At 52.9% G+C, this 27565-nt stretch overlaps 7 protein-coding genes; 3 read left to right on the plus strand and 4 right to left on the minus strand.

Annotated features, from left to right (window-relative positions):
- Nucleotides 1–1545: 1545 nt before the first annotated feature.
- RCC_05703 (probable chromosome segregation protein (SepB)) lies at nucleotides 1546–4194 on the minus strand (the record flags this gene model as incomplete). XM_023770969.1 has 4 exons in its annotated part: nucleotides 1546–3404; nucleotides 3459–3745; nucleotides 3799–4108; nucleotides 4164–4194. The coding sequence occupies 4 exons, from the start codon at nucleotides 4192–4194 to the stop codon at nucleotides 1546–1548; spliced, it is 2487 nt and encodes an 828-aa protein (XP_023626737.1).
- A 289-nt stretch (nucleotides 4195–4483) lies between these two features.
- RCC_05704 (uncharacterized protein) lies at nucleotides 4484–4890 on the plus strand (the record flags this gene model as incomplete). XM_023770970.1 has 2 exons in its annotated part: nucleotides 4484–4636; nucleotides 4699–4890. The coding sequence occupies 2 exons, from the start codon at nucleotides 4484–4486 to the stop codon at nucleotides 4888–4890; spliced, it is 345 nt and encodes a 114-aa protein (XP_023626738.1).
- A 2536-nt stretch (nucleotides 4891–7426) lies between these two features.
- On the plus strand, nucleotides 7427–13939 carry RCC_05705 (probable glutamate synthase; the record flags this gene model as incomplete). XM_023770971.1 has 3 exons in its annotated part: nucleotides 7427–7658; nucleotides 7708–11059; nucleotides 11113–13939. The coding sequence occupies 3 exons, from the start codon at nucleotides 7427–7429 to the stop codon at nucleotides 13937–13939; spliced, it is 6411 nt and encodes a 2136-aa protein (XP_023626739.1).
- Nucleotides 13940–15828: 1889 nt separating this feature from the next.
- RCC_05706 (related to chitin synthase D) lies at nucleotides 15829–17811 on the minus strand (the record flags this gene model as incomplete). XM_023770972.1 has 6 exons in its annotated part: nucleotides 15829–15882; nucleotides 15941–16332; nucleotides 16405–16637; nucleotides 16690–16949; nucleotides 17018–17363; nucleotides 17423–17811. The coding sequence occupies 6 exons, from the start codon at nucleotides 17809–17811 to the stop codon at nucleotides 15829–15831; spliced, it is 1674 nt and encodes a 557-aa protein (XP_023626740.1).
- A 1012-nt stretch (nucleotides 17812–18823) lies between these two features.
- Nucleotides 18824–20176, minus strand: RCC_05707 (related to RAD57 protein; the record flags this gene model as incomplete). XM_023770973.1 has 2 exons in its annotated part: nucleotides 18824–19763; nucleotides 19818–20176. 2 exons carry the CDS (start codon nucleotides 20174–20176, stop codon nucleotides 18824–18826), a joined length of 1299 nt encoding a protein of 432 aa, XP_023626741.1.
- Nucleotides 20177–21303: 1127 nt separating this feature from the next.
- Nucleotides 21304–23833, plus strand: RCC_05708 (probable carnitine acetyl transferase FacC; the record flags this gene model as incomplete). XM_023770974.1 has 3 exons in its annotated part: nucleotides 21304–21628; nucleotides 21683–23641; nucleotides 23706–23833. The coding sequence occupies 3 exons, from the start codon at nucleotides 21304–21306 to the stop codon at nucleotides 23831–23833; spliced, it is 2412 nt and encodes an 803-aa protein (XP_023626742.1).
- A 565-nt stretch (nucleotides 23834–24398) lies between these two features.
- Nucleotides 24399–26286, minus strand: RCC_05709 (related to endonuclease/exonuclease/phosphatase family protein; the record flags this gene model as incomplete). XM_023770975.1 has 2 exons in its annotated part: nucleotides 24399–25109; nucleotides 25159–26286. 2 exons carry the CDS (start codon nucleotides 26284–26286, stop codon nucleotides 24399–24401), a joined length of 1839 nt encoding a protein of 612 aa, XP_023626743.1.
- Nucleotides 26287–27565: the final 1279 nt, after the last annotated feature.

The following is a 27565-nucleotide window of genomic DNA, read 5'->3' on the forward strand; positions in this document are numbered from 1 at the left end:
CCCCATTATTCAACCTCATCATCCTCGCCATCTGCATCTTGGCCCTCCTCCTCGGACTCCTCATCCCCTGACCCGGTCCATGATATCCCATCAATTGCATACGATGCGCATGTGCCATTTGTTGCATCATATATTGATAGTATTGCGAAGCTTGATCCATGGCGTGGAGTTGGCCGTTGATTTGGCCGTGCGCGTTTCCGTGGCCGAAGCCTTCCATCCAGTACATTGCTAGGAGACTGGGGTCGATGGTTTCGTAGATTTCGTCGTCGAGGCTGTCGTAGGGGGACATTCCCATTCCTATTCCTTCGGCTCCTCCTCCTCCTCCCATCATTTGTTGTTGCAGGAGTTGCATTTGTAAGAGAGCTGGCATGGGTAACATTGTGGAGGGAGGCGGTTGTTGTTCTATGTCAAAGGTAAGTTAAAGTAAGCGGGTTTTCTTTTCTTGTCACTCTTGTATCAGCAAGAAAATATAGAAGATCCAGCACACACAGTCCAACAGGTCTAAAAACCTCAAGCGGAAAGAGAACAAAAACCACAGCAGACCCGCCCTCTTACATATATATCCCCTCCAGCAAGAAAGAAAAAAAAAAAGGCACCGAAATCACACAGGCGGCCTCTCGTACTACCAGATATCACATCATCAACCCACTACTGCGCCCTCAAACGAACGAACGAACGAGGAAGAAGAAGAACCATGCTGGTCAGCGGACGGACGGCGACGGCTTCCCGACCGCAATCGTTTCCGATTCCTACGGATAGCCGCATGACAATTCTTCCTAGGTACCTTAGTTGCTTTTTCGAAGAAGGTCACACTTCCATCCCTGCATGAGTGACACGGAAGAAAACTTGCAGAAGAGAGGAGAGTGAACCTGTGGTGCAAGAGAATGGTCTTACAGGGGGGGTTGTTGTCTCCTGATTGCATTTGTTCTGGGGTCTGGGGCGGGGGTGGGGGTGGGTATACGGCACGGTACGACATGTGATGTGATGAGAACAAGGAGGATGTTTTGTTTTTGTTTGCTGCCCCGTGCGTGCGTGCGTGCATGCGTGCGTTGGTTACACGGGGCTCATGATGGGGAATCTCGCTCTTTCCTTTCCTTTCTTCTTTCTTCCTTTCTTTGCGGGCGTGAGTTGGTTTATGCTGGTTGGATGAGAGGGTTGTAATGTTGTTGTTGTTGTGTCTTCCCTGAGAAATGATGGGATTCTGGAGGAGTTGTGATTACCTAGGCGGTAGGGCAAGAGTGAGAGAACCTAATGGATCGAGTTCTGTAAGAGGGATGGCTCGCGTCTGGTTCTTTTGATGTGATGCAGGTAACCTTGTCTTGTCTTGTCTTGTGTACACCGAACCATCTCCAAGCGAACGAATTTGATGTCCCAGGGCCGGAGTGTCACATCTACTACAGTATCGGAGGCTACTCACACCCGTACGTACAATCCTCGCAAGCCATGACAGGGAAAGCTGATTTTCGGGCATGAAGAATTGAATACCGCTGCAAAAGTACGCTGGATCCTATCTGCTGTGTCCACTACGGGTGCGGTCATGTTCATCTATACATCATCGTCATCCACCAACCCTACCAGTCGTCTTTCAGCAAGCTCGTTGATTTTCTCGCCCAAAATGTCATGCTGAAAGCGCGATGCGATTTTGCCGGCAGCTTCCAACATCTTGCCAGTTCTGTCTCGCATAAGCGTTGCAATCTCCAGCGCTTTCATCCCGCGCTCTTCCCCCTGTCTGCACTCTCCTGCCACAAGCTGTAGTAGAACTTTGTCGACCTCGCGCTCCATCGCAGAGACTTCCGCCCTTTGCGAGGTCGTCGCGTTGGTGGACTCCACAAGGTCGCGAAGAAGAGAGTGTTGGACGGAGAAACGAACGTACTGCTCCTCAAAGTCTCTCTGGCGCACGCTCTCTTCATCAATATCATCCTCGGAAACATCGGAGGTGATGGGGATTTTAAAGTCAAAGTCTGAGAGCAATGGCCTGGGAAAGTATGGGTACTGCTCTCCACCTTTGAGAATGATGCAATGGAATCGGCCTTCTGCGACTGCGACTGGCCAGTAACTCTCCTCCTTCTTGCCGCTTGCAAGACGGTCAAGTGTCCGCGTGTCCAGGAGTGGAACCCATGTGGCCTGACCGGGAGTACGCCAGTGCTGTAATACAAGCAATACGCCATCGCTGTCGTAGATGCAAGGGTCGCCTCGATCGCTGAAGAACACACTCCGCAGCTCGGTGCCTTCCGCGAGTGCGACAATGTCCTCATTCTGACAGATCTCGTCGCGCTTGACGTGTTGGATGGTGTACAAGAGTCGCGTGACCCCATCGCCGCCGACAGGACCGTTGCCTACAGTCATTACGTAGTCGCGCCAGCTTGCGCACGTCACCGCTGGAGTGCTCTTCTGACGCTGGACCTTCATGGCCAACCCAAACAGGCTGTAGATGCGCACATAACCTGTCGAGGTGGTGACGACAATACAGGAATCGCTCAGCGACATCGAAGTCACTTCCTCGCCGGCAGGAAGTTGCGTTCTCCATTCTGTTCGCGCTGTCCACGTTTCATGTGGCCGATAGTATATGGTCGAGGGCTGTTCTCTGGACGCCCGACAGGAGAACAAGGAGCCTTTCTCGTTGAGGCAGGCCTTGTCATATCGATAAATGTCCGTGAAGTGGAAATCTCGGTGCTCTTGTCGATCGTAGAACTCGACGGTAACGGTATGGTGAGTATCTTGGTTGACGGTCCAGACGAACCCCGYGAGGTTCAGGCACAAGTATCGTCGATTGCCCTTCCACGGTGTGCTGCCTGACTGGAAAGAATCATGTACTTGCGGTTGCCAAGAACCCAAAGCTGTCGTTCGTTTTGCTTGCGGACCGCTCAATGGCTCTGCTGCACGTTTACCAAAGCGGTTTGGCTCCTCTACATATCCAGCTCCATCATCGTCCTCAATGAAGCCATCGCCGCCTTCTGACATGGCGTCAGGACCCAAAAGATCGTCCAGATAATCATCTTGGGCTGAACGTTTGTGGCCATTCGTGGTCGGTCTTTGGGCGTTGCCGGAGACTTCGGCGAGCGGATCGTTGGTCAGGGGAGCGGGCTGGGTTTCCAATCTCAAGAGTTTCCTGTGCGCATCTGGTACAAAGTCTTCCCGTATGAAGAGTTCGCCGTTGTTGTTGGTGTACGACAAGACATTGTCCTTTGGATGCCACTGGATATCCAAAATGGTGCTTCGAACGTCGGTGTACGTTTTCAGAACTTTCTGACTTCTCGTGTCCCAGAGGGTCAAGCTTTGGTCCACCGCTGTGCTTACGAGCAGTGCACCGTTTGGAGACCATGCCAATGCACTAATGTCTGCTTTGTGGCTGGCGGGAAACACCTTTTGCCGCGAAAAGTCGTTGCGGGACACAACCTGGAGATCTATGATACAACGTGAGCAACCAGTTCCGGAGCCGCAGTACACAATGTACTTACCTCTACTCGGTGTTGGCACAGCGAACGCTCTTCCATCGGGGTGCCAGATCGCTAGAGAACTCGCTTCCGAGTCACTCCCCTGCATGCCGATCATCCCATCCACACGCTTGATCAATTGWGGCTGTTCTGAGCTGAGGGAGTACATGTAGATAATGCCGTCGGTGCACGATGCCGCAAGGGTGGCACCGCTGAGGTCAAAGGAGACATGCTTGACAGGTCTGAATTGCTCACGGAGATACATGACGCGATCTGTATCGCCAGTGTTGACGACCTTCACCTCCAGTTCGCTGTCATAGAGGGTTAGCTTGGTCGTGCATCTTTGGGAAAACCTCGAACGCACTCGCTTGCCACTGCAACCCATTGCCCATCAGGAGAGATGGCGAGATCGCGTACAGCTCCCGAGCATCGTATCAAGATGCTTTCCAGCTTCTTGGTGATTAAAGAGTACTTGACGACCTCGCCGTCCTCGGTTCCAATGATGAAAAAGTCATTCGTGGCCACCACTGCCAGATGATTTTCGGAGGAGACATCAATAATGGCAGGCTCGTCGTCGGAGTCATGTTCGAATACTCGGACTGCTCCATTGAGACCTGCCGTGACAAGATTCTTCCCATTCGGCGTGTAGCTGAAGTAAGTTGGTCCTGGGGCGTCTGATGATATGTTAATATCATAGCTACAAGTATTCAACTGCAATGATACACTTACGAGCCGGTCTCCCACGAAGTGCGGTTGTCATGTTTGCTGGGTAGGCGTGATTTAGGTGTGTCGCGAAAATGGAGCCCTCTGGAGACGCGTCTCGCGCAAAAAGCACGGGCTTCCAGATTGGCTTCTTCGCGACACCACACCAACCTCCAAGCTCCAACACCACACATTCACTTTTTCAACGAGCACCAATACGTCGCATTTTCATCACTGATTGCTGTGGGTTCTGCCAAGTCCCAGACATTGCTCTTCTCAATTGACATTGACAGTAGCATCTTTCAAGCTTCAACACCGCAGCTTCGCGCAAACCATCCACCATCACAATGAGCAACAACGTGCAGGACCCATCTGCCAACGAGGCTGTGCAGGGTGGTGACAGCAGCATGGATATCACCGATCAGTCTCAGAAGGGCAAGGGCAAGGCTACCGAGGACACCATGGCCATGTCCGAGGACGATGATGAGTCCGCAGAGGAGGTGAGCGACCCGCAACAAGTGAGCTACAACTAGACGCATTCACTGATTGCACTCTATCTCAGGGTGAGGGCGAGCCTGAGGAGGCCGACGAGGACAACATGGAAGAGATCGACACGAGCAACATCGTGCAGAGCCGTACCCGTGGCAAGAACATCGACTACGCCGAAGCTGCAAAGGCCATGGATGGCGAGGATGACGATGAGGAGGATGACGAGGACTTCCAGGGCGACGACGACGATGCCATGTCGGAGTAGTCCTCTTTGTCAGGCTCAATCTTGTTGTCTCCGTAAAGTACCTTTCGCTTAGCAGCTACAGAGGTGCGTACGGCGGCTCCATGCGCAGTCTTCAAAGACTCTCTGACCTAGCACAGATCTTGCATATGGCGGCGTCAGGAAGGGAGGCTCAACCAACGCTGAAATGATACCAAGGCCACAGAAGGCATGCGGCTCCGTTCGCTAGTCTGCACGGTGTAGCGCATAATGAAAACGTGAAAATGCATTGCTGATCTTCCCCATTCCCCGAATATATGCAATACGTTTCCTGGCTTTTATGCGCATTAGTGAGGCATATGACACAGAGTAAACCCCTGCTCAGGTGTCTGACGCGATCTGCGGCGGGACGCAGAGCTGAGAGACGACTTGAGCCACGTTACGAGCTAACGTTCTTCCTCTTTCGTCCGATATGGCATGGGGCGAGAAGGAGGCATACGACCGGGAGCAAAGATTTCCCATCGCACCGGCAGACCCATTTCAGTGAGTGCCAGAGTCAGGACTACCTAGGAGTCTAAGTATGGTAGGAGCTCTGGTAGCGGTCTTCACGTGAAAGGTCTCGTCTCTGGTCCGCCAAGGCCAGGTGAAATTGAAGGTTGTCCATCTTGTCTGCAGGTACTTTCTGCAATAACGAAAACACGATTGTGGAGTCGGATTTAATGAAACGCTTGACTCTCGGCGGGACTGCTCTTTTGCGTTACAGACACCTGTTCGCCAGCGTTGTCGTCAATTAAAATGCAAGGCGAGCCGGCAATTTTCGATCCCACCAGCCTTTGGTCGCTCACGGCTTGGCTGGCCCGCGATCAGTCAATGAAAAAGCGACATCGGAGACATGGCAAATTTCTAGACCGGGGTCGAGCTCTACGATGACCAGGGACTGAAGAAAGTGGAAGATCGCATCTCGCCGCAGCACAGCCTCGAGACAGCGCTCATCTCAGCGCTCATCTCAACCGTTCCGAGTTTCTCCGAAGCAGTTAAAGATTGACACGCCGAGCATTGACCGATCGCTGTTGCTATGAGGATACAGATGGATCGTGGATGGTTCGGCAGAAACCCTATGCAACAAAAACAGCAATGACCAGACCAACAAAGGTGGGCAACTTTATTAGAGGCTCACGGTAGAACCAACAAGCTGGAGAAGATCGCCTCAWGGGCAGTGTTGTGCCATGTGCTTCACGAGATCTGAGGAAATACAGGGCTCACGCAGGCGATAAGGCACCAAGCCGTTGACATCCAAGAATGACTCTACCGAAGCCCTGCTGTGAGGTGTCGGACCAATCATTACCCTGGGAATAAGCTCACGCACGGCAATCTCAGACAGCAAAGTCATTTTTGCTGGCCAGATCCAGTCCACCAATGACGTGCTTTGCATCTGTACAGTGGCCTGTGAAGGAGCCGTCCGGTGCTCCGTGGGTCCAAACAAGAGTCGCATAGCTGCGAGTCTATTTGGATGGGGTCCGGGGTCGGTCGATTTATTTTCACAAGCTGTGCGTGGCCGAGCTGTCGGAGAGGTCGGCAGGCAGTCGTGGAGGAGGTGGGATGCAGGGAAGAATGTCAATCACTGTGGCAAGCTCTGTGAGCCAGACAGCATGGCAGGTCAAAGGTCTGTTTAGAGTACCTGGAGAGGAGAAGGCAGCGTCATAGAAGTGGTCGCTTTGTCGTTTGTGAGATGTCGATCGTATGAGGCCGAGGGTCTCACAGTGGTCTGCTGAACTACAACAAAGAATCCCATTGATATGGTCAAATAGGTGGTATCAGTAGAGTAGAATGCCCTAGCAGACAATTACCAAGCCGCCCGTTACTCCATTCAACTGCGTAAGAGTGCAATGCAGAAGAGGAGACAACGGGGAGTGGAGAAACAAAATAACACTGCTGTACAAATCCAGGCTAACGAGTGGGGTGGATATATCCCTTCCGACTCCGCAGGTCTTCCTCTCGACTTTCTTTCGCCTCCTCTCACACCAACACATTCACCTCAAATCCGAGTCTCCACGAATCCTTCTCAGTACGAGCAGGCACATACATCCTCACGGTGAGTTGTCCCCTGTCTCTTGTCACAAGCGGTGGAACTCCATGCCACGTGCATCCAATGCATGCCCACGAATCCGCGAGGWTCTGAGATCCCCCACGACAGCACCCATCCATCGCTCATTACGCACGCTCACGACACTTCCTTCGACCTCTTGCAACGATCGCCACAGAGACGATTACAGCATCGGAGCGGACATTGCCCGCGCGTCACCACTAGCGAACCGGTTTCTCTCCAGCCGTGCCTGCATGATCCCAGGATACTTGGCCCTTGCTGGATGGCAAAAGATTCAGTTCATTTACATCATCCATCTTCCTCTTTTACCACGCATTTTGCACCTCTGCGACTTCCACCAGCATTGAGACACACCTAGTACAGGAGCAGCGACTAATTTTACACCCGCAGAGACACGATCTTCTACAAGCTCCTAAAAGGGACGCCCCACACTGATCCCCACCTCATACTCGATCCATTCGGCTTGTTGCCGAAAGAATGGGACGGGTATCATTCGCCGAAGATGTAAAAGCCGAACATGTGATTGATGAATTCGAAGAAGAAACCACAAACATCTATGAGTACCAAAACACGCCCGAGAACAAGTCTTGGGCGGGCGCTCTCCCACTCAAGCAGGGTCTCTATGACCCGGAGCTCGAGAAAGATGCGTGTGGTGTAGGCTTCGCGGCGAACATCAAGGGTGTTGCAAGCCACAAGATTGTTACCGATGGTATGTATCAGACGGGGACAACGATGGACATTGGGCTAATGACATCTAGCACGGAACCTCCTCTGTAACATGACCCACCGTGGTGCGGTTGGGTCTGACGCACGAGATGGTGATGGCGCCGGTGTGATGACATCCATTCCTCACAAGTTCTTCCTCAAGAACTTTGAGCGAGAGCAGGGCTACAAACTCCCAGATTTCGGCAAGTACGCCGTGGGTAACGTCTTCTTCAAGCCAGAGGAAGAGACATTGAAGGAGACGCTCGATCAATTCGAAGAGATCGCAGACCAGCTCGACTTACGGGTACTGGGATGGCGAGAGGTTCCAAAGGATAGCTCTCTGCTCGGACCTGCTGCCAAGTCACGAGAGCCCATCATTTTGCAGCCTTTTGTCGTGCTGAAGTCGGTTTACGGCGACGGCAAGGAGCCCAAGGAAGACTTCAACGACAAGTACAACGAGCAGACCTTTGAGCGCCAGCTTTACATTCTACGAAAGCGTGCTACACACATCATCGGACTGCACAACTGGTTCTACCTCTGCTCATTGAGCAACAAGAACATTGTGTACAAGGGACAGCTTTCCCCCGTCCAGGTGTACGACTACTACCACGATTTGGTCAACGTCGACTACGAAGGTCATTTCGCTCTGGTTCATTCGCGATTCAGTACCAACACCTTCCCATCTTGGGACCGTGCTCAGCCACTACGATGGGCCGCTCACAATGGCGAAATTAACACCCTCCGAGGAAACAAAAACTGGATGCGTGCTCGCGAGGGCGTTCTCAAGTCCGACGTGTTTGGAGAGGACCTGGACTCTCTGTACCCGATCATTGAGGACGGCGGTTCGGACTCTGCAGCCTTTGACAATGTCTTGGAGCTTCTCCTGATCAACGGAGTGCTCTCGCTCCCAGAAGCCGTCATGCTGATGGTGCCTGAGGCGTGGCAAGGCAATGACCAGATTGACGAGAAGAAGCAGGCATACTACGAGTGGGCTGCTTGCATGATGGAGCCATGGGACGGTCCAGCGCTTTTCACATTTTCTGATGGTCGCTACTGTGGTGCTACGTTGGACCGCAACGGACTACGTCCCTGCAGATACTATGTCCTGGATGACGACAGAATCATCTGTGCTTCCGAAGTAGGCACCATCGCCATTGACCCATCCACTGTCGTGCAGAAGGGCAGACTCCAGCCTGGCCGCATGCTTCTCGTCGACACCGTCGCGGGGAGAATCATCGACGATGCCGAGTTGAAGCAGACGGTCGCAGATCGCCAGGACTTCCGGTCATGGCTTGACGCTCAACTGCTTGTCTTGCCCGACATCTACCAGAAGCTTATTGACGGCGGCAGCGACCTGTCTCACAAGCTGACTGAGACCAAGGTTCAGGAGGATCCCCGTCTCAAGGCTTTCGGCTACTCGCTCGAGCAGGTCACTCYCCTGCTCGCTCCTATGGCCGCTGACTCCAAGGAGGCACTCGGGTCCATGGGCAATGATGCGCCGCTTGCGTGCTTGGCGCAGCAGCCACGTCTGCTGTTTGAGTACTTCCGACAGTTGTTCGCTCAGGTCACCAACCCTCCCATCGATCCAATCCGAGAAGCAGTCGTCATGTCGCTCGGCTCTTACGTTGGACCGCAGGGCAACCTTTTGGAAATGAACAAGGAGCAATGCCACAGGCTCTATCTGCCATCTCCAATGCTCTCTATTGAAGAGTTCAACGCCCTCAACAGCATCCCAACATTACACTCGGACTGGACTGTCGCTACAATCGACATCACCTTCCCCAAGTCCGACGGTCTTGCCGGCTACACCGATGCGCTCGACCGTATCTGTGAGAACGCTTCCGAGGCGATTGAGCGCGGCGACAAGATCATCGTGCTGTCGGACCGCAACACAAGCTCCGAGCGTGTTGCTGTATCTTCGCTCTTGGCGACTGGTATGGTTCACCACCACCTTGTTCGCAACCGATGGCGATCGCAGGCCGCCCTTGTTGTGGAGACGGCCGAGGCTCGCGAGGTTCRCCACATGTGTGTGCTCGTCGGCTATGGTGCCGACGCTATCTGCCCATACCTCGCCATTGAGTGTATCCTGAAGCTTCACCGCGAAGGTCTGATCCGCAAGAAGATGACACCAGAGGCGCTCATTGGCAACTACAAACACTCCTGTGATGGCGGTATCTTGAAGGTCATGAGCAAGATGGGAATCTCCACCCTTCAGAGTTACAAGGGAGCTCAAATTTTCGAGGCTCTGGGAATTGACGACTCTGTAGTCGACCGATGCTTCACTGGTACTGCCACCCGCATTCGTGGTATGACCTTCGATCTCATCGCACAGGACGCGTTCGCGCTGCACGAGAAGGGCTTCCCATCGCGCAACGTTATCGAGATCCCAGGTCTCGCCGAGACGGGCGAGTATCATTGGCGTGATGGCGGCGAGCCCCACGTTAACGACCCTGTGTCGATCGCGAACATTCAGGACGCTGTGCGGATGAAGAACGACAAGTCTTACKAGGCATACTCCCGATCGGAGTACGAGCAGATCAAGAACTGCACGCTTCGTGGTCTCCTCGACTTCGACTTCGAAGCCGGCAACTCGATTCCCGTCGAACAGGTTGAGCCGTGGACGGAGATTGTGCGCCGCTTTGTGACTGGCGCCATGTCTTACGGCTCTATTTCCATGGAGTCTCACTCTACCCTCGCAGTCGCCATGAACAGGCTCGGTGGCAAGTCTAACACCGGAGAGGGTGGTGAAGATCCAGAGCGCAGCTTGCCCATGGAGAATGGTGACACGATGCGGTCTGCCATCAAGCAGATTGCCTCTGGTCGCTTTGGTGTCACCAGCAACTATCTTGCCGATGCCGACGAGCTGCAAATCAAGATGGCTCAGGGCGCCAAGCCCGGCGAGGGTGGTGAGCTTCCAGGTCACAAAGTTTCCGGGCCAATCGCCCGCACAAGACACTCCACTCCTGGTGTTGGTCTCATTTCTCCTCCACCTCATCACGACATTTACTCCATTGAAGATCTCAAGCAGCTGATCTATGATCTCAAGTGCTCCAACCCAAGAGCCAGAGTGTCAGTCAAGCTTGTCTCCGAGACTGGTGTCGGTATTGTTGCCTCGGGTGTAGCCAAGGCAAAGGCGGACCACATCCTGATCTCAGGGCACGATGGTGGCACTGGCGCATCTCGATGGACCGGTATCAAGTACGCCGGTCTGCCATGGGAGCTCGGACTTGCCGAGACTCACCAGACTCTGGTTCTCAACGATCTCCGTGGTCGCGTCGTGGTCCAGACCGATGGGCAGCTTCGTACTGGACGCGACGTCGCCCTTGCCTGTCTTTTGGGTGCCGAAGAATTCGGATTTGCTACTGCTCCGCTGATCGCCATGGGCTGTATCATGATGCGTAAATGGTGAGTACTCGCGGTTCATCCCGTAAATTGGACGTATGCTAACTATATCACAGCCACTTGAACACATGCCCTGTCGGTATTGCCACCCAGGATCCTGAGCTCAGGAAGAAGTTCAAGGGGACTCCCGAACATGTCATCAACTTCTTCTACTACATCTCAAACGAGCTTCGTGCCATCATGGCAAAACTTGGTTTCCGCACCGTCAATGAGATGGTCGGTCACACCGAATTGCTCAAGGTCCGCGAGGATTTGAGGAACGCAAAGACCGAGAACATCGACCTGTCGTTGATTTTGACGCCCGCTCACACCCTTCGCTCCGGCGTCGCAACCTACAACGTTCGGAAGCAGGACCACAAGCTTCACGTGCGTCTGGACAACAAGCTCATCGCCSAGTCTGAGCTTGCACTTGAGAAGGGACTTCCTTGCCGCAYCGAATGCGACGTTGTCAACACTGACCGTGCCTTGGGCGCGACGCTGTCTTACCAGATCAGCAAGCGTTATGGCGAGAAGGGTCTGCCACAGGACACCATCCACGCCAACATTCGTGGTTCCGCCGGACAGTCGTTTGGTGCATACCTTGCACCAGGTGTCACACTCGAGCTCGAGGGTGATGCCAACGACTACGTCGGAAAGGGTCTGTCTGGTGGACGGCTGATCGTTTACCCACCGCGCTCCTCTGTCTTCAAGGCCGAGGAGAACGTAATCATCGGCAACACTTGCTTGTACGGAGCCACCATGGGTACTTGCTTCTTCCGCGGCGTTGCTGCTGAGCGCTTCGCTGTCCGTAACTCTGGTGTCACCGCGGTCGTTGAGGGTGTCGGTGACCACGGTTGTGAGTACATGACTGGCGGACGCGTTGTCGTTCTCGGAAGCACCGGTCGCAACTTCGCTGCTGGAATGTCGGGTGGTATCGCATACGTGCTGGACTTGCACCACGACTTCGAGGGCAAAGTCAATCAGGAGATGGTCGAGCTTTCAACTCTTGACGACCCACACGAGATTGCATTCCTCCGCGGCCTCATCGAGGACCACCACCACTACACCGGCTCCGAGCTTGCCGCCAGGATTTTGCTCGACTTCAACCGCGCTTTGCCTCGCTTCGTCAAGGTTCTGCCTACTGATTACAAGCGCGTCATGGAAGAGGAGGCCAAGAAGAAGGAAGAGGCTCGCAGAGCCGAGTATCCTCTCCCTATCCTMCCAGGCAACTCCGTTCGGAACCTTCACGAGCAGTCTAGAGAACATGATCATGCTGCCGAGAAGAAGAAGCAGAGCCTGCAGGATCTCGAGGAGAGTCTTCCGGATGAAAAGGCCGACAAGAAGCGATCTGCGCTTGTCCTCGACAAAACCAAGGGTTTCATGAAATACCAGCGTCGTGCAGAGAAGTACCGCACTGCCAAGACCCGGACTCGTGACTGGGCCGAGCTCAGCTCTCGCCTTAACGAGGACGAGCTCAAGTACCAGGCAGCCCGCTGCATGGACTGCGGTGTCCCATTCTGCCAGTCCGATACTGGATGCCCGATCTCCAACATTATCCCCAAATGGAACGAATTGGTCTTCCAAAACCAATGGCAGGATGCTCTCAACCGCCTGTTGATGACCAACAACTTCCCTGAGTTCACTGGTCGCGTGTGCCCTGCTCCCTGCGAAGGTGCCTGCGTCCTAGGCATCAACGAGGACCCCGTAGGAATCAAATCTATCGAGTGCGCCATAATTGACCGCGGTTTCGAGATGGGCTGGATGGTTCCAACTCCACCAAAGTTCCGCACTGGCAAGAAGGTCGCCATTATCGGATCTGGTCCCGCTGGTCTGGCTTGTGCTGATCAGCTCAACAAGGCTGGTCACGAAGTCACTGTGTATGAGCGCTCCGATCGTGTTGGTGGTCTGCTCATGTACGGTATTCCCAACATGAAGCTCGACAAGAACATTGTCCAGCGCCGTGTTGACTTCATGGCTGCTGAAGGCATCAAATTCGTCACCGGATGTTTCGTCGGACAAGACGATGTAACCTTTGACGGCCTTCGCAAGGAGAATGATGCCCTTGTTCTTGCTACCGGTTCGACCGTGGCTCGTGACTTGAAGATTCCCGGCCGTGAGCTGAACGGCATTCACTACGCCATGCAGTTCTTGCACAAGAATACCAAGTCGCTCCTCGACTCTCAGCTTGCCGATGATGCCTACATCTCCGCCAAGGGCAAGAACGTCGTTGTCATTGGAGGTGGAGACACCGGAAACGACTGCATTGGTACTTCCGTTCGCCACGGTGCCAAGTCAGTCATCAACTTTGAGCTGCTGCCCCAGCCGCCAGCGCAGCGTGCTTCTGACAACCCATGGCCGCAGTGGCCTCGTATCTACCGTGTGGACTACGGCCACACCGAGGTCAAGACTCACATGGGCAGAGACCCTCGTGAGTTCTGCATCATGTCCAAGGATTTCGTCGACGACGGCGAAGGCAACGTCAAGGGAATCAACATCAAGCGTTTGGAGTGGACCAAGAACTCCGGCGGCGGATGRGACATGAAGGAGATTGAGGGCAGCGAGGAGTTCTTCCCCGCTGAACTTGTTCTCATTTCCATGGGTTTCCTTTCTCCTGAGGAGAAAGTGACTGAGGGTCTGATTGAGCTTGACGGCCGCAAGAACTTCAAGACAGCACCCGGCAAGTACTCCACCAACCTCGAGGGTGTCTTCGCGGCCGGTGATTGTCGCCGTGGTCAGTCTCTCATTGTGTGGGGCATCAACGAGGGCCGACAGTCTGCTCGCGAGGTTGACAGTTATCTCACCGGTGTGGGAAGTCAGCTCCCTGTCACCGGTGGCATTGTAAAGCGACCGGCTTACGAGGCTTTGCAGAAGACTGACGCCAAGGTCATCACTGCTGCGGCCTAAGGCGTTTCTGTTCGCTCATGTTTCAAGTTCCACAAATACCCATTTGCAGCATTGGAGGATCGATAGAGGAAAGGCGACCAAGCGAGAGGTGGATGTGCTGTACGATCGACGAAAACGTTTGCGATGCTACGAGTCACGACAAGAAGTAAAAAGATGGCGGGAGTTGGATTTATGATTGATTTTGCGTTGGACATGTTTTGCGTGCTTTACAGTTTGGTATATACGACTTCCGATCAGAACGAAGTTCTTGAAATACTGTTTTCATGCCTTCGAACAAGCTTCTTTCGTCCGTCATCCTACACTGATTCAAAGCCTGAATTTCAATTATTCTAGTGCACTCAACGCTTCGGGGTGGAATTGACTGAAAGCGGACCGAAGCCCTTCACATGTCGCTCTCGACGGTGTTTTCTGAGAGCGTTGCCAAGTAGTGGTCTACCAGGCTGCGAATACCACTCCTATGCGTCGAGATGCTGCACAAGTGGAATAGGAGACGATGCACGCGCGACGAGTCCGGGACATCTGCAATGCTCCTCTCTTCGTAGCCATTGCGCAACAGCGTCGAAGGAATGACGCTACTTCATGACCTGCCTGTGTTGAATGTTCTTTGAAGAGCGCTGATTAAAAGGCTTGTTCCGATATAATGACGCTGCAATCACCACGAGGGCACAAGACCCTTGGCAACAAAATTCTGCCATTGAGGTCTCTCCATCGTTCGACGAGCGACATTGCCAACGAGAAGGGCTCCAGCGGCTCCTAGGACGACGACCACATCGAGAGAATAAATTTGACTCTTGAGAAGATCCTGAGAAGTTTCGATATGCTGATTTCGGCGTCCTGCACGATATCTACTCATTCATCCTCGGCTGGACTCCCTACTATGAGGGTCTCGAGCCCGCTTGCTCAATCTTCGTCGACCATCCCTCCCATAAGCCGTTGGCGTCCTCCGTCTCCCCCTTCTTCGTCGACCTCCCTCATCATCACTCGACATTCTTCTCGATACGTTTGTCTCACCTTCGTCAGCTACAGAGAATGGGTGTGGCAGGCCATCCGTTGCTAAACGGACAAAACTCTTCCGCGCCAGTGGACTTCGGCCATTGTGGCTCTGTGGACGACCTTGGGAGCGAGTATGGATACCTAATACTGGAGGAACTGGTCCCGCTGGGGCACTGCTCCTACGATGTCGTGCTGGTGATGTGGCTTCGATGTTTGACTCCTCGTGACTTGCGGATGCTGTGCTCTGCGGGCTGTGGTGATAGCGAGGTACATCGAAGTGCATCGAGACTGTTGACTCTGAGCCATTCGAGCGGAGAGAGTCCATCGAGACGCTTCGACCACGGAAAGGTGGAGGATTTTGATTTTGAGAGTCAGCGGGTGCCGCAGGGTATGCGCGATCGCCGATAGGTCCTGCCGATGTGCTTCGACGTCTCAAAGCATGATGCCTGTTCGCCAGGGAAATGGGTGGTGCGTTTTGGTATCTGGGACGGTCCATCTCGAAGAGAGCACCCCCGGGTGGTCGTTGTAATGCTTGCTGGGCGAAGTATGCCAGTGTATCTCCCGGATCAAAAATACTCTCGACTCTTCGAGGGGTGTAAACCGAGCTGGCAGATGACTTGAATGAATCTGTGCTGCTCTCTCGTCTTGAACCAATACCAGGAAGACCCGTCTCCGGATCACGGTTCGTCATGTCAGAACGTAAGACACCGGAGCCGTTGGTCTGTCGGTAGTAACCTCCAGGAAGCTCTTCTGCAGGGACGAATCGACCTTCGACATCACGGGATGGCAGCAGTGGTGCTCTGAATAGCTCTTGAGTCGCCGCCTCAWCGACTGATCTGAAAGTCTCTGGTACAACATTCAGATCATCTCCCGTCGCCTCTGCTATGGCAATAGCTTCACTTGCTGTTGTCTTTGCGTCGGCTTTCCCGGCGTCCGCGCGTGGGCCTCCCCTGAAGTCGAATTAGTATCAGCATTCATTGACAGCGGAAGATGGGCTTCTTGACTCACCACGTTCTCTGGCTGGCTGTGAATATCCCGTACACCATATAGATCCAATTCATGAACGGATTGATGACAAACATGATCGGATATAGCATGATCTTGTATCTTCCAAGCTTTGCTCCGAAAAATACCATTAACAACCAGTTCAAGCATAATGAGACTGCGATGAATCCAACGGGCAGATTCGTTATCTTCTGGCTTGTCGTGATGATCGATATGACCATGATGAAGAACAATAGACCAGTCGTTCGAATAGTGTTCTGACCCAGGCGGATGATGAGAAGAATTGGGTATCGCTTCCAAAGTCTTATGTCGGTCAGCATGCACACCTCGTTGGTGATGAAATCTTCTTCGCTGCTTGAGGAGGCTCTTGAATGACTGTACTGCTTCAGTCTTGCCTAGAGATGGTTATCATGTCAGAGATCGCCAGATACAAGTAAGGTAGGAACGATTCCAAGGGTAGTACTCACAAAACGCGCCAGTGTTCATCTGTATTTGATATCGTTTCTTTGCTCCAATCATGAACAGGTGGGTCAGCCAGCGATCCTCTCCGAGATGGCATTTGCCATAGTCGAAGAGGTCATCACATTGCTCGGCTTTATCAGCAAAGTAAAACTTCGCCATCTTGCGAAACGCAGAGAATCTCAGGATGGTGAGGGCGCCCGGTAGACAGGTAACTGCTCCACACCCAGATTCGACCGAGCTAGATGATCCGTTAGTACTATGTTACTTCTAATAACCAATCGCGCACCTACCGCTCGAAGAGCTGTCCGTGAATGTATTCCATGTCTTGCAGCACTGTGATCAGAGTGTTCTTGACCGTTGTCGAAGTAATGACTCCAGTCATTGCCAGCATGTTTCTCTCGCTTCCGGGCTTCAGCTCCATCTCGTACATGAAATTTTGAATGCAGACTCGGTCTAGGATGCAATCTGAATCGATGAAGAGCAGGAAAAGATTATCGTTTCGCCGCAAGTATTCRGCATATACTTTGTCGATCAGCTTGAAAGTTCGCTTCTGTGGAGACATGTCAGCGGCAGTGTCGATGGGCAATTGTYAAGTGAGGTAGAAAATTGCATGTTTACCTGGCAGCTACGTTTTCCACCGTGTGGAAATCGTGATACCGTGATGCGACAGCTGCGATAAGTCACATCGATGCATTTCGGATACTTCTCGAGTGTTATGGGAACACCAAGTCTCTTGATCGTGTTGAGATACAACTCATTCTCCTGATCACCATCAAAGGAAAGGAAGATGTGAAGACATGACGGCGGATACTCGCAATCGACCAGCGAGTCCACCGTCCGAAGCAAGATCTCAGGGGCTTCGTTGTAGCAAGGCATCACGACCACCACTTTGGGTGCTGTGTGCTCGTCGAGTACCGTCTTCAACTTGCGCTCTCGACCGATATTGTGAGTGACAAGCTGGTACCTGGTGGGTTGCGGTGTCAGCTTTCCTGTCTTCCATCGAGATGGTGTATGTATACTTACACGCAGAAAAGCCAAGGAATAGTCAGGAGTCCAGCAAACGACCAAAAGGCAAAGTACTGTAGCACAGTCACCATCTCTTCTGGAAAGTATCGAACAATCCGAGATGGTAGCGGTAGAGTGACAATCATGATTGGCAAGAACACTAGGCGCATCCCTATGAAGAAGATCATGTTGAGCACGCAGAGTGTTCTTACCGCCCATCTGTCCTGTCCGTGACTGGCCTTTTGGGAGACTTTAACCAAGCAGTAGAGGAAGACTAGTAGCCATAGGATCCATTCCAGAAGCGCGGCAAGCATGACGCTGCCCACAATGGCAACATATACTACATCCTTGACTGGCCATGGTACATCAAATGGCGAGTCGCCAGCGGTTGTTCTCATAGAAAGCATGATGATGCGAAAAATTCGGGCCTATTCGCGACTCGTCGTTATTGCTCTCGCATACGCGCGTGATGAATCCTTTTCAACTGAGCTGTAAAAGTCTTCTCAACCAGCGGTCTGGCACTTTTTGGGTTGTGAAACGATCAAAAGTTGGCGGCCGCTTTGCGTAACGAGAGGACGGACATCGGCATTGTTTGAGATGTGTCCATGTGCGACGTAAGGGATTGCAATATCCGCTGCAAGATCGAAGGCCAATGGTGACTTCCTATGGTTGAATGGGTGAATAAATGATACGCCGCCACGTGCGTGGTTCGCATGGCAGCTGAACGACATGGTGACTTTTGTGATCCGCAGCTGAAGGTGCCTCGTCGTGTACATCAGACCGCACATCGTCTATTGTGCCCGACTGCAGGAGAAGGGTGGGTCCACACGCTCTAGATTTATACGATGAAGTAGACGTGATGATGAGAGGACGGAGTCTCCGAGACGAGATGTCTCCACCCAGCCCTAACCCTATGAAGCAATCTTCCCATCCTCTAGCAGCAGCATTTACGGCGAGGTAGCTCGAACCCGCAGCTCGTCAAGATGAGAAAGGATCACTCTAGGTAAAATGAGATGACAGTGCGGCTAGACTCTGAGGTGTGAGCATACTCCATCGCCCATTCAACTGGACGATGTGATCAAAAATGCTTCTTCGAACAGGGTCATTGTGCGGTCAATACGAAGGCTCATCGGTGAAGGGCCACTGGATACGCCTCGAGGGCAATCTTTGAGGTTGGCGGAAAAGGATCGTGATAAAGATAGGCGGTTCAATGGGAAGTGTGGTCGCGGGCAAGGACTAGTGAAATTGAAGATTGCAGCCTCTCCTTGCAGTGTGTCGACGGCAACGCTCGTAAGCAGGTAGCTTTCGGCGCGAAAAGGAGCAGCCTTGCGGAGAGCTAAATTTCTCATCGAATAATGTCTTATTATCGATGCTGTCGTCGTTGCCGAAAGTACAGCATTCATGTAGTGCTTTCCAACTTCAGGGTGCTGCCTCGTCCACCCCAGGGCGTCCAGATGAGCTGATACTGCGGATGCCACCTTCCCAAATCTCAAAAACTGTGTTGCCTTCTCCGCACCATGCGCTGAAAACGACCTTGCACGATCGCGTCCAGCCGATGAGATTCCTTTCATCTCCAGCGGCATAGATCTTGTCTTCGTAGACCGGTTCCTTGAGAAGCGCAATCCGAGTGGCGAGCTGATTGGTCCATACCAAGCCCAGACTAGGCGTTTTTATGTTGGTGATGGACGGGTCATCTCCCCAACCCGTGAAGAAGCGCTGCTGATGGTCAAGCGCAAGTGGATCGTCTGTCGATAACACAGAGAATGTAGAAGGCGGTTGTGTTGACGCGCTCCGAGTGTTGCCGATGCTGTGAGCCGGTGAGCCTTGGCGCGTGCCCTGTGTCGCCTGGCTCGGCGCTTGAAGCGTGGATTCAACTCTCAAGAAACGATCGGCTACTTGATTAGCGACAACGACTGCGACATTGTACGTCCGAGCGATGTTCTGTAGCAGAGCTCCTGTCCGTACAAGCTGGATACTGCGTTTTGCCATGGACTCTGCGCCATTGCCGGCTCTCCCTTTGTCGAACTCAGCGCGGTAATTAGCGGCGATGGAGTCGATCACAAGAAGGCCAACGTTGTGCTTTTGTATTGCGACTGGCACTTGATAACGGATGATGTGTTCTTGAGCTTCGAGGTCATGGATATGTGTGCTGTGAATCCGATTCAGGGATGGACGTTCGTCAACAGACAAATCGGAAAGCTTTGGGTGTTTCTTCAAGATTTGAGTTAGGCGTGCAGTTGAAAGGGGAGCCTCTGTGGATATGTACAGAGCGGAGCGCTGTTCGCTTCCACGTGGACGAGAACTTGGCAACTGGGCAGCAAGAAGAAGGGTCAAAAGAAGCTGGGTTTTACCCGCAGCACTGCATGGAAGTCAGGATGGAGGTGACGAAACATGATGAATAAGAAGCGCTGACCTTTCACCTACAATCTCCGTCAATTGACCGAGTGCAATGCCACCTCCCAGGGCATGATCCAGATCATCGTCGAGGGTGCTAATCGTTGCCCACCGCCGTGCTACGTCCACACAACTGTGGGGCGCGCTCTTTGCAGCGGCGCCGGCATCATCTGCAGGCGCATCAGTATGCAGAGCATTGAGCAGTGCATCCGCGAGTTTCTTCACTTCGCCGGGTGGCACTTGCGCGCGTTTGGCAATATCGACCGCGTCGAGAGTGAGCAGGTCTGCTGTCGAAACCAGCGCCTTTTCCAATGACGGCAGGATGTGTGTGTAGGGGGATGTGTCGAAGTCAGGGAGGACGGTCAGTATGTTCGTCATCGGGACGGAGCATCCTCGCCGCCGCCGGATGCCTGAAGTCGAGCCTTGGTGATGTATTGATGCCACGGACCTTCGCAAGCGCATCGCATCGCGGACGAGAGGAAGCCACACTAGCGCCTTGGCGATGTCTGTCCCTGTCTTTTGGCACAACAGTTCATAGGCACGATCGTAGTAGACGTATGCATCACATGCATCTCATGTCTGTCTATCTGTACGACGGCAGGATCGAGACTAAACATGCATCGCACGTGCTCCAACCCCAAAGTCACGCACATTCCATCGGCTTCCCTTCGCGGCAGGCAGAAAACAAACCTGTCCGAGGACTTCTTGCAACGAGGCTCTGGGCACAAGACACAACCGCGCAACCGACAGACGTCACGGCGCTCACAACCGACCGTTTATTAGATATAAGCTCTTTTTTCATACGTGATCGCTCGCAATGTTTGACCGTCCTCGTCCCACTCACATATCCCGTCGACTCCAGCCTCCTCGGTTGCATCTCGAACCAGGTGCCCTGTTGCATCCATCCATCCATCCCTCGCTCCGCCAGCAACATCGAGCCGTTGCAGGCTAGCTCCAAGCTCCGACAGCCCTCACCACTTCCTCTGGTCCGTCGGCCTCCCTAGTCGCTGAGAGAGAGTGCTCCTCCTTCAAGGTCATTGCTTGGCCGAGGTGCATACCACGATCCAGGTCAGTCCAGCCTTATTATCCTATGCTGCTTCGGGTCAGCGGCGAATCCCATACACCTACCTGCATGAAAGCCGTGCATCCGCATATGAACCGAAACGGGGCGACGTCAACAGTCGTTCGTCTAGCCATCGCTGTCCGCTGGGAGTATTAAGTAACTTGACTTCTTCCCCAACGTCACCTTTGGTTGCACCACCTTTCATTCGACACCCTAAAATTGTCATGTCCATTCGATCTTGATCCTGCTCGATGCCGAACTTCTATCAACAAGACTGCCATTACTTCTACCGAACCACTCTGCGTGGCCTATCCATTGCCACGCTCGTTTCGCCATTACATAGCTGAAGCCCCTGCTTACACTCATCATGTCTCCAGTCCGAACTTTTAAATCCATAGACGAACAGCTTGCAAAGGTCAACAACCGTCGTGATTCTGCAATCATGGCCGAGCGGTCAGAAGCCAACGCGAAGGATGCCACCCAGAGCTTCTCGAGAGAAAAGCAGAATCCCCTGGGTAGCGATGTACTCACTGAAAAGGAGCCAGGCATCACCTTTGCTGCCCAGGAAAAGCTTCCAAAGTTACCCATTCCGGATCTCGAATCAACTTGTAAAAAGTATCTGGCCTCTCTGTATCCATTGCAAACTGCACGAGAGCATCATGATAGCGAACGGGCTGTTCAGGAGTTTCTTCAAACCGAGGGTCCGGATCTTCAAGCCAAGCTGAAGGCCTACTCCGAGGGCAAGTCCAGCTATATTGAACAGTTCTGTAAGTCTTGCATATTCTAGTCGAAAGCACATGATCACTGACGCAGCTCAATAGGGTACGACTCGTACCTCAACTTCGACAACCCGGTCGTGCTCAACTTGAATCCATTCTTTCTTCTCGAAGACGACCCGACGCCTGCTCGCAACAACCAGGTCACTCGCGCTGCGTCACTCGTCGTATCGGCTCTGTCGTTTGTGCGCGCAGTCCGCAAGGAAGAATTGCCACCCGACCAGATCAAAGGCCAGCCCATGGATATGTACCAATACTCTCGCCTGTTCGGAACCGCTCGTATTCCTACAGAAAATGGGTGCCAGATTGGACAGGACCCAAGCGCAAAGCATATTGTTGTCCTAGCGAGAGGCCAGTTCTACTGGTTCGACGTCTTGGATGATAACAGCGATCTTATCATGACCGAAAAGGACATCAGCTTGAACCTCCAAGTCATTAACAATGACTCCGAGCAGACGCCAGTCGGTGAAGCTGCAAAGTCCGCTGTTGGAGTCTTGAGTACTGAGAACCGCAAGATTTGGTCCAGTCTTCGCGAGCTTATCGGCAAGGATGAGGGCTCTAACAACAGCGATTGCCTCAACATTGTCGACTCGGCTCTGTTTATCCTCTGTTTGGACTACACCGAGCCCACCAGCAGCGCTGCCCTGTGCGCAAATATGCTGTGCGGCACTTCTGAGATTGAACGCGGTGTGCAAGTCGGCACATGTACGAATAGATGGTACGACAAACTACAGATCATCGTTTGCAAGAACGGTAGCGCAGGAATCAACTTTGAACACACCGGTGTGGACGGTCATACTGTTCTTCGATTTGCCTCGGACATCTACACGGATACCATTCTTCGGTTCGCTAGGACGATCAACGGTCAAGCTCCTTCGATGTGGGCTTCGACATCGCCAGATCCATCAAAGCGCGATCCCAAGAGCTTCGGTGATGTAAGCACTTCGCCCCATAAACTGGAGTGGGACATGGTGCCTGAGCTCGCCACTGCTCTTCGATTCGCAGAGACTCGCCTGGCAGACCTGATTCAGCAGAACGAGTTTCAGACTCTAGAGTTCGAAGGATACGGAAAGACCTTTATGACTTCGCACGGATTCTCCCCAGACGCATTTGTACAGATGGCCTACCAGGCAGCATACTACGGCATGTACGGGCGAATCGAAAGCGTTTACGAACCAGCGATGACGAAGATGTTCTACCACGGCCGAACAGAGGCAGTGAGGTCGGTCACACAGGAGAGTGCAGATTTTGTACGCACCTTCTGGGCTGATGCTGCACCGGCGAAGAAAGTCGAGGCACTCAAAAAGGCTTGTGAGAAGCACTCTGCCCTGACCAAGGAGTGTGCCAAAGCTCAGGGTCACGACCGTCACCTCTACGCTTTGATGTCGATTTGGCAGCGTCAAGTRGACGGTGATTTGGACCTCAACGGTGATGGCACAAGTACAAATGGATGGAGCAGTCCGACGAGCGACCGTGAGGCGAACAGCTCTGCTGCATCTCCTAACGGAGAAAGCGTGGCCAGTGATCAGGACAGCCTGCAAATGGCCTCTTCAAGACAGCCACAGCCACTTCTTCCCGCTCTCTTCGCCGATGGTGGTTGGGACAAGATCAACAACACCATCCTGAGCACCTCCAACTGTGGAAACCCATGTTTGAGGCATTTCGGATTCGGTCCCACCAGTGGAGAGGGTTTCGGTATTGGATACATTATCAAGGATGGCAGCGTGTCCATCTGTGCCAGCAGCAAGCACAGGCAAACCAAGCGATACATCGATGCACTCGAGAACTACTTCCTCGAGATTAGGAAGTTGCTTCGACAGACCCACAGGAGAAGCACGACGTCGGACAAGAACGCAACTCGTGCTCGCGAGGTCGATGAGAAGCGACCCAAGGCTCAGAACATGAAGAGTCGTGGACGCGTGGTCAAAGCTGATGGTACTGGTGCAGCACCGAAAGCTGAAGAAGCTGATACCGGTGCCGTCAGCGATGACGAATATGGTGGCTGTAAGTGCTCCGTGATGTTATATATTTCTTGAACGATGGATGAGCTGACTTGATTGTTCTGTAGATGGCTTCTTCGACGCGGGCATGCTGATRCAAGCCATTAAGGCCAAGGATGACGCGGCTGAACGTCCGAGCGAGAGAATCGCGCAGCGTCGCGAGGTCGGGAAGAGACTTCGTTTGATGGAGTACTAATCGTATTAGAGAGATCGAGAGAGTGTGGTAAAGGCAGCATGTAGATTGAGGTAGAACGACAAAGATGTTGGACACTATAGACGATTGCAAGACTCCTGTAGTCTCAGCCACCTATCAGGGGGATTTGGAGAAGTCTCTTACATTCTATTATCGTGTGTTTTATGATGTTGTGATGTGTGCAGTAGCGACAGGAGAATGTCTGATTTGAGAGCGCGAGGTGGGTACATGAGAGCCGGGAACCCCAGACCAACGAGCTTGTGCATAAGCTTGTGATGAATGCAGGAACTGAGTGAGGGTGAGAAAAACGAAGTGAAGTGCCGTGGTAGTGTACTTCTTGCGCACCGCCTTTGCCTGTCGGAACTTTGTACGTGGTCCCAGAGAGGAGCAGGAAGCTCAGGCAGCTCGAGATTGACGACTGAAGGCACAAAACCATCACATCACTCTTCCGAGAACAACATCTGCTAGCGACCTTCTATCGGATGGTCATCTTGACAGGCTATCTAATGCTAGCTGACGTACAGGTTATTATTTCTTCCTGAATATCGATACAGACATCCATCTCCCTTCATTTACAAACATTGACTTTAGCGACACTAGGATCGTGATCCGAAGCCTGACTATCGAAATCCAGCCAGGTATTAAGATGCAAATGTTCGAATCGCGAGCCCTTGGACAGTTTGGGGCTGACGTACATTTGATCGAGAGACTGACTGTTGGAGTCAAATAAGTAGGTGTATCGCTCTTCGTCCGGTCGCTTGACCACATCATCCATGCTTTTGAGGCCGGACGCAGCGACGAATCGAATGAGCGCGTCCACTACGGCGAACTCGTTGAAATCGCCTGCAACGATCACAGCGGCATCTTTGTCTTTATCCAGGATCTGTCTRACAAAGTTTGCGACGACTGCGTTTTGTGCGGTTCGAATCTCCACGCCGTTGTTGACGGGAGGGCGGGCATCACCGTGAAGTGACGAAGAACCTCCCTTGGAGGTCATGTGGACATTGACGGTGAAGAATGTGCTCGAGCCACGGCGATCACCCACGGTCTCCCACTGCGCAACAAGTGGTACACGGGCCGATGTCCAGGCGGAGTTAGCAGGGTCGATGCGGCCGGGGTTTAAGCTGAGGCGTGGGCCTGGGAGTACTTCTGTCGCTTGAGTGCTGGAGCCAGGGTTGAGGTTCGCGAGGCGAAGGACTGCTGGGTTGTAGAAGTAAACGTTGCGAATGTTTCCGCCAGGCTGGCCACCTTCTTGGTCATCCACAGGGTTGACGTTGGTCTGTGCAATGTTAGATTCATCCAAAGGATGATCACGAAAGTGTACTTACGAAATCGTATTGGAAGGAGGAGCCTGCTGCAGTGATTGCGTCCCTAATAGCAGCCATGGTGATGTTTGCGTCGACAATCGGTGTGTTAGTAGGACCATCATCGTCTTGCACTTCCTGCAGTATAAGAAGATCCGGTGATTTGAGGAAGTTGACAACATGGTCCGCTATCTGAGGGATATTGGCTGAAGTTGGTGCCACATTCTCAATGTTGTATTGACTGACTGTGATTCCATCACAGCGACCGTTGGAACGCAACGTCGAAGCGCTTGCCGTCGCGGGTCGCTGTGATTTCCTGACAGCCACGGCAGTCGTTGGGAGAATGCGGTAGAAACCGAAAGCATATGCCACGACGCCTGTGATATCCTCAAGCTCGTCGCCAAGCTTCGAGTCTGATGGGTTGGTAGAGTTGTCGAGGGCAGAGCCGATGAGTATTGCTTCGGGATTACCATCGCCCTTGGTGATGGTGAGGCCTCCTCGTTTGTTATCACCCGTAGTTGGCCAATTCCCCACGACCCATGTATCGCCAAATGAGTTGGGCCGATTGAGCACGCGTGGTCGGCGTACTGTGACGAGTTCCCCAGAAAGAGACTCCCAGAAATCCAGCCCATAGCGAGATGGCTCTAGCCTAGGGTTGACTTGTGAGAGCAGAGACCTGTTGTTGGGAACACCGAAAATATCTCCATCATCCAAAGAGGTATGCAGCTCTGTCGGGGGAGTGAGACCGCGCTTTCCGATCTCGAGCGCCTCCACTCGGTTGCCAGAGGAGACGACAATGACATTGCTGGGCTGCTCAATCTCCGTCAAGAAGAGGTAGTCTCTGTTCGAACGAAATTCGGCAACTGTCCCGTCCAGCGATACTACATCTCCGACAGTGACGTTGCCAACGCTGTTCCTCCCGAAGACATAGACTGAATCGGATGTGCGGGGATCCCTATCAGGCGAAGTCGACCTGATCCAGAAACCATTTGGCCCTTTTGCTGTCACAAGTCCTCGAAGTCCGGTGATTGTTTGCCCGGCGAATGGAGACAGGTAGCGATCTCCATTGATCGAAGCAATTGTTGGGTTGACGAGTTGAGCAGAAGCCGAAGCGAGGAGAGCCACGCAGGCGGTCACCAGTGAAGCCTTCATCTTTTGAGATTGGAAGTGACGACGAGTATCGATCGCATCATCAGCACTTATATACTACGTACTTGCCATTTGCACATCTCTCCTTCCTCATTCGGTCTTCAATGCCGATTTGCTGGACCAGGTAGCGAGCCAGATAGGCTGGGCATGCATTGGCATCTTGATGAAGTCCAGCTTGGCTCTCTGCTAGCGGCAACGCGTGCAGTGCATGTCCGATTTCACTGGGCCACGAGCAAGCCATCGCGGGTCCTTCCAACGCAGGGTATTTGCGCCTCAGCTTCGTCGTTGCCAATTGCTTGCTTTGTACTGTGAAAGGGCGATGGATGTGGGAGTTGGGAATCGGGTGCGCGGACATCGCCTRCGACCCTGCCAGCGGACCGGGCGGGCCGTGAACTGGGGGAGCGCGACGGACAAAACATTGGAAAAGACGCGCCAGAGGTGTGATATGACGCGACGACGATTGATGATATGGGAGATGGAAATTAAGACGCCTTCTCCAAGCACCAGTACGAGACTGATGGATGATGAAAGTGTGTGCCTTGCACGGTGTCCATCAAAAATTGTGACAAAGGCGGCCCCGAAGGACAACCATAGACAGCCCACGCCACGATGTGCAATGTAGGCAAGCCGTCTAGGAAAGGCGGATTCTTGTGCTCGCTTTTCCTCATCAAGGTCTGTGAATTTGTTAGCGAAAGTGAAAACTTGAGAGCGGATTGGGGGAGACGCGCAAGTATAAAGAAGCAAAGGTTGGGGCGAAGAAAGGCGGCTACTTGTACACGTCCACCGTGATACAGCCCGCGCATCTAGTATGAGATATCCATGGTAACAACAAAGGAGGGACCGGCAGGTGGCATGTGCGTGTATCAGAAAGGGGTGGCCTTGGCAAGCCGGGATTCAACCATCCCCCGCGCTAGTATCACGTGATGTGCCAAGACCCGCTGAATTGAGTGACGGAGCGAGATCGGGCATGTGAGAGCGACGCCGGGCTAAATCGTGTTCAGATCAACATATGGTGAAGGACAGATAGAACGGGACGAACGAATGCGCTGTCTTCGTAACCTCCATCTCATTCCGTTAATGACTTTCGAAGCCGAGAATGAAGTGTCGCCTAAGCAAAGTTTGTAAGACCTGACGTCTCTCCATGCYATTCCATAAAAAAGCAAAAAGCCAGGATAAAGCCACACTTTATACAAAACACCTCCATATACTCCAAAACCAACGTAGAGTACCGTCTGCATCAATGCCTACAACGTTTCATAGAGTTCAAAAGGCTATATCATAG

This window comes from Ramularia collo-cygni, assembly GCF_900074925.1.
Source record: "Ramularia collo-cygni strain URUG2 genome assembly, contig: RCC_scaffold08, whole genome shotgun sequence".
In the NCBI taxonomy this organism is placed as follows: Eukaryota; Fungi; Ascomycota; class Dothideomycetes; order Mycosphaerellales; family Mycosphaerellaceae; genus Ramularia; species Ramularia collo-cygni.